Source organism: Ascaphus truei, chromosome 2 (assembly GCF_040206685.1).
Source record: "Ascaphus truei isolate aAscTru1 chromosome 2, aAscTru1.hap1, whole genome shotgun sequence".
Taxonomy (NCBI): domain Eukaryota; kingdom Metazoa; phylum Chordata; class Amphibia; order Anura; family Ascaphidae; genus Ascaphus; species Ascaphus truei.
Genome location: NC_134484.1, coordinates 110,121,382 through 110,128,093, shown reverse-complemented (window position 1 = coordinate 110,128,093; position 6,712 = coordinate 110,121,382). Strand labels below are relative to the sequence as shown.

At 35.6% G+C, this 6,712-nt stretch overlaps 1 protein-coding gene across 1 annotated transcript; it reads right to left on the bottom strand.

Moving 5' to 3' along the window:
* Positions 1 to 518: 518 nt before the first annotated feature.
* Positions 519 to 5,435, bottom strand: CYP7A1 (cytochrome P450 family 7 subfamily A member 1). The gene is made up of 6 exons (XM_075584087.1): positions 5,277 to 5,435; positions 4,300 to 4,540; positions 3,169 to 3,779; positions 2,726 to 2,856; positions 2,282 to 2,460; positions 519 to 2,178 (listed from the first exon to the last, which is right to left on the bottom strand). Exons 1-6 carry the CDS (start codon positions 5,354 to 5,356, stop codon positions 1,879 to 1,881), a joined length of 1,542 nt encoding a protein of 513 aa, XP_075440202.1. The 5' UTR covers positions 5,357 to 5,435; the 3' UTR covers positions 519 to 1,878.
* Positions 5,436 to 6,712: the final 1,277 nt, after the last annotated feature.

Genomic DNA, 6,712 nt, shown 5'->3' with positions numbered 1-6,712 from the left:
TATTCCGATAATATTCAGGGTAAAATGTATTTTAATATAGATTGATAACACTAGTTTGTTTGTACAATAGAAAGGGCATCTTGTTTTTATCCAAACAGTTTTAATATAATTTTTGCTATGTATTTGATTTTTGATTTTAGATTTAGCATGGTCTGCCACCAGAGGTGTCACTATAGAGTTGACCCTGATAATTACAGCTTGCAGGCAATACTTCCCAGCGAAATGATCAACATGTAGTGTACCTTTGAAGTGGATGGGTATTTAAAGATTCATTTTGAGTTTGGTAACCAGTCTTTGATAAAGCGCCCATAGGCGGGAAACATGTTAGAGGATCCATTTGCCCTCTCTTTGTTTTATTTTTGCTATGTGCCCAATACATTGAGTTTTATCTTTTGCACTCCAGCACTTTCCTTCATCAAGCTGTGTACCACCTTTTTTTTTATTTTTTTTGGTTCCATTTTTGTACTTTCAAAACAAAGTTCTTTTTACAAGGCACATTAATGACTTTAGAAAGTAAATCGAGAAAAATGTAAGTTTTTATTTATTAAAAGCATAAATTCATAGTTATTAAAAACAAACATTAACTACAGTTTAAATATATGCATTGTCCTTGTACATATAAAATACTACATTATATATAATATGTTTACAGCAATAGGTATAGCTATGAAAGTCTGTGGGCTGTGATCATTTTGAAAAGTCAACCTATAAATCAAAGTTTATTTACATAATACAACATTGTACAGTATAGCACACTTATGCGTCTGGTAGATAAGTGTAGAAAGTGTTGATACAAATCATTTGAAGAATACACTGAAGTGTACTGTAATAAAAGGTTGTGCTGAAAGTAATTATATATTAATATTTACAATGTAATTATAGCTAAAACACTATAAACAGCCACTTAAAGTGCTAAACTTTTGCATTATATCTTGCAGTAAACAATTTTCAAATAATTACATAATTTACACAGTAGATACATAAGCCTAGACAGAAGGGACCATAATTGGAGAGCTTTTCAGGACCTTTCACATTGTTTCCTTACTTCCTGTTTAAGTACATGTTGTCCTATAAAATGTTTTTCATGTGTTATCCTGCAGGCCTCAAGTTCTTAATTCCAGACTGTACACAATGCATTTATTCCTCACTGTTACAGTAAATAACTTTAGTTTATCCTACGCCGCTCGAAAAGAGAGTACATTAAACACAAAAGTACCTGAAATTCCACTACCTTTCTAATAATTTACTAGAACAAGTATGGCAACATACTGTATATGTCCTGATTATGAAGTCTGTTGCCAACTTTTAAAGACTTTCAAGATGTTATTAAATAATGAAATATTTAAATGTGCAAAACTGGTATTTCACATGCTCATATAAAGATCAACCTGGTTATGAGGATTTTGAAAGCATAGTTGCAGTGGATATGTCCCAGTATGACACTGAGGTATGTTCTCAAACGTCAACTTATTTCATTGTGGACTTTTTGAGATACATGTATCTGTATCAGACTGAAGTACAGTATACAATATTGCCCAATTAAAAGCAACCACTTACAGGTTATTCATCACTAATTATCATAGTGCTATCATGGATAACCATACACCTGCTGGTCTTCTTTTTGAGAACATTATTTCTTTACAAAGCTGAAAGATTCGTTATCAACCACTTTGCTGAACAGTGGGTAGCAATGCATTGATCTACAGTAAAAACCTGACCATTCTGGTTGCTGACAACAACAGCATTATACATTATGTGGTACATGTTAATGCATGTTAGCAGAGCATATTGTGCTATGGACAGATAGTATTGTTACATGAATTTATGAGCAGATGCAGTTTTAGGATATTTTTAAATGTTATGGGGTATCTATCCTGTTTAATGAGTTTTTAACCTGTATTTGAAATCAATGTCATGTTTTGGCTGTAAGATACCTAGCCCAGCACGGGACTGATCTAGAGGTGGGGATTTAACGTTCTTTTCTATGAGCTCCATCTCAAAGTAAGAAATCAACAAAGTCAATAACTGCTTGATCTCATGTACAGCAAACTGCCGCCCTGGACACATGGTTTTCCCAGATCCAAAAGGCATGTAGTAATATTTTAATTTACGTTCGTGTAGAAAAAAACTGGTCTTTTCTTTTCCATTTTCTTCCAGGTAACGATCATATTTGAAAGCCTGAAACATGAAAAAAACAAAACAATTCAGACACATGAGCTTGGGAGACCACAATATATTTTAACTCTTGGAGATATAAGAAACAGAAGGTGTCATTACTCACCAAAGGATCTTCATAGATTTTAGGATCCAAATGTACCATCTGTGGGTACATTGCGACAATATCATCTTTCCGGATGTTGTATGACTTATTGTGATCCAGTTGTAAAACAAAGTTCTCCTTAGCCACTCTGATATTGAGGGATGCACTGGATAGCCTCATTGCTTCTTTAATTATACTGTCTGTACAAAGTAGAGACAGACATATTTTAGGTTCTTCAGTACCAATACAATATCTATATCACTGTGTCAGGCTTTCCTTCAGATATCACAAAGATATTGGATGCAGTAAAATTGAAGACACGCAGAACATAGAGAAAAAGGCAATACATTGATGTCCAATGCTGACATGACCCTACAGTTATTATCAGTATTATTTCCCTATAGTTCCAATAACCGTTCCCTGTTATTTTGAAACATTATGGATTATGGTGTATACCGAACGTACCTAAGATTGGCATGTCATCTAGTTCATGACGATTCAGAAAAATGTATTTGCCATCAAAGCTGACTTTCTGAGAAGCCTTTTCCAAGACTTGGTGGACCTCTTCACTGGCTGCTTTCATTGCTTGTGGACACCTGTAAAAACAAAACAAAATACAATTTAATTTCACAACTACAGAAAATAACAAATATATTGGATACCTATTATAGAAGAAATTGTGAAATCCAGTGAACTATTTTTAATTAGTTTCCCTCAGTTATGTACAGGTATTATGTGTAATCATTTCGCAATGCCAAAAAGATCACTTGTTTCTCTTGCACTTTTATATTTTTTACACACGTATAGTCTCCCATTATTTATCTATTGTGGAAAAGTAACAAGCAGAATAAAACATAAGAGGGAATGACTGCACATGAAAGGAATTTGCAAATGTTCTTATTTCTTACCTGAGAAGATTGAAAACACACCAGAATGTGGCAGGTAATGTATTAGCTTGTGAAGCCCAAAGGAGTGCTAGGTGAGTCTTTGCTTTATCTGTATCGTTTAAAGTGGAAAGAGTATCATTCAAGAACATCCTGAGACTGACAATGTCAGAGATGTTGTTTCTTTTCCTCAGGTTCTCATGCAGCAGGTCCTTTGCAAGGTTCTCACGGGCACAGTATGCAGTTTTGAATACATGGATTGGTAGACCTGCTACTAGCGCTGGAAATATTTTGTCAAACTCTTTGAAGTTTTCAATGGCATTGAGGATAAGTGCTCTCTGTGCTTCCTGTCTAGCAGGATTGTTACCATCCTTTGAGGTAAACTCTTTGCCAAAAATAGTTAGGTAGCCAGACTCAAACATCACACGATAACAGAAGGCATAGAGCCCATCAATCACCCAGTCTTTGGAGTTTACTTTAGACGTGTTGGGCTGTAACATGGTATGTTGAAGATTCTCCATCATAGCTGTAATTAGAGGACCAAGCGCATCACCCTGCATGGTTTTAATGAAGGTTTCATGCACATTTTCAGTTGTCTTTCCATCAGTGGGATCCATGCTGCTGTGACCAAATGCCTGACACAAAAAATAAATCAATGTAAAATAAATAGTAAATACTAAACTGCAAATTGCACTCTGAAATTGACCATAACACAGCCTCAAACGTCAATGTAAATCACCATTCACAATGTATATTTCCCTCCAATAAAAAGCTTCACAATCTCAATGATGGAATTCACTTGTATATAGTAGTAGGAAACAGTCTATCATTTTAACTTGCGAATCGTTGAGGAAACCACCAACATTTAGAGTGTCTACCCAGTAACAAAGGGGTTAAATCATACTTGTTAAAGTTATAAGAGGCTAAGCAATTTAAAACCAAAATCACCATCCATACTGTATATTAAAGAAGTTTCACGAGGAGTAATATGTTCCATTTGATACACAATTCTAACCTGCTCATTCATAGCTTATATTGTCATTTAAGATCAATTCAGTTTTACAACTAGTTCAGATATTAACATTGAGAAGCATAGTGGATAAGCTTATCTTATTTTATACTCTATAATGCTAGAAAGAATGAGTAATATCATACCTTGGCAGAGGTTGCAAAATGAAACTTTTCCCAGTTGAAATGTCGCCCATGACGCATTACTGAGTTATAGGAAAATGGATCAGTGACAAAATGAACAAATTGTCCAGCAATTTTGCATGTGAAAATGTCCCCAAATTTGTTTTGTCTTGCTCTGAGGAACTCAAGGGGATTGGCACCAAACTGTAAGGCACATCCCAAATAGGGAATTAGCCCATTTTCCAGAGGAGGCTCTCCAGGCTGCCTAAAAATGAAAAACATTACATAATTATTATAATGATATCATTAATAAGTTGTTACCTGCCGGATAGAAAAATGACATTCTCTGGTTACCTATTGAGTGCTATTTGAAATCTCTTTTGTTTGCTTACCTGGGGTACATGTCATGCACATGTTGTGCTGATCAGAAGTGAGGGAGGATGCAAGTTACAGCAGTCACCAGAAATCAGCTGATTGCGTAACCATATTCCAAGGCAATTACTGACACATTTATTACTACTAAATTATGGCACCTACTTGGATTTTCTATTTCACTGTAATAAAAATGACTGAACTTTTTCTTTACAGGCCGCATAAGTGAAGCTGTATGTTCTTGGAACTTCTTTTACAAACAACATCTATGTTGAGGTGCAAAGCAGGTGTAGAATTTGGGTCAAAGAAAAAAATACCAGTTTTATCCAAGAAAAATATATTCCCATAAAAAACAGGGAATTTTCCATTGATAAAACTGTCACCGTTCATTTGCCCAAGTTGTGCACCTAGAAGACCGTGATTGTATTCCCCTTACTCATGTCCAATAAGCAGGAAAAGAATCCTATCCCTGTAATAAGAACAAATTCTGACGTGTTGTAGAGCAATTTAAATGACACTGAATAAAAGATACCATGTTTACTTTAAACAGGGTAAAATGTGAACAATGACCTCATATTATAAATGCAAAAAATATAATACATATAAACCAAAGGTTCTTGTTATCTTACCTTCTTCGAATGCCAACAATAAGCCAGAAAAAACAACACAAAGCCACAACTAATCCCCATATTAGAGATATTGTTAGCATCTTTATAGATGTAATAACCTGATCTGATAAAGAAAGGAGCACACTTTTAGCTTAAAGCAAAGAGCAATGCTGAAGAGCAAGAAAGGGAACCACACTTATATACACACTCAGAGAAAAGGGGTTGTTTCACTAGACTGAACTCAAATAACCATGACAAGCTATTAATTAACCTCTCAGCCAATGGACACCTCTTGTATGGGGCACTATTCTGACAGGTACAGTACCTATCAAAAAAAAAAAAGGATTACCCTAGACCATTGCAGAAATGACCGTGACCGGAGTCCATAGGTTTGAACTGAAGTTCCAATGTAAGCAAAGAGTTGTAATAGTTGATCATTGGAAGGCCACTAAGGTGTGTTCAAATCTCTCATGCATCTTTACCAGCTGTTCACTGTAGTTCAGGCATAGTGGTTACTTGAGAGCAAATTTCACAGTAGATAACCATCACTCATTTTATATATAGATATATATATATATATATACAGTATATATATATATATACAGTATATATATATATATATATATATATATATATATAATATATATGATAATGGTGAAAGGTGGGGTTGCAGACATGTCTAAGATATGCAAATGAGCATACAGTAATATTTCCATTTGCTATATGCTTTGCTGTGGAGGATTTTTGTCACTTTTTTGACCTACCATAACTTAACTAAGTATGGTAAAACCGATCCCTGCTTCATTGTTGCAAAGCCAGTACAACCAACCCCACACTGATGAGACCCATTAAGGTCGAAACAGACTCTCTGTGGGTGGGTTTACTGGCTATGCATCTTAACCCTGGCTGTGCTCAAAGCTGTGACCATGGAGCAAGCTTAAGCCTATAGGGGAACCATGTTGAATGGTTTTGAAGCAAAAGTGTGCTCATTTGCATGTCATTTCCCAGAATCCCTTGCTGCAGTGAAAGTGCTGTGTGCTGGGTGATAATGGTGAAAGGCGGGGTTGTAGACCTGTCTAACACATCCAAATGAGCATACAGTAATATTTCCATTTGCTATACATATATATATGTTTATATATATATATATATATATATATATATATATGTTTTATATATATATATATACAGTGCTCGACAAACCCTGTCGCCAACTCGCCAGCTGCGATCGGATATTGGCTCGTGGCCAGTAACCTTTCCCCTGCTCTCTAAAAAAAAAATCCCCTGCTCGGAAAAAAAAAAAAAAAAATCGGAAAAAAAAAAAATCAGAGCTGATTGGCTGTGACGCGGGATGGAGTTGCCAGGACTTCAAACTGCCCTTTCTGCATGGGTAAGTAATGGGGGGGGGAGGGGAGGAGTGCGTGCGTGCGTGTCTCCTCGTGCGTGTCTCCTCCTCC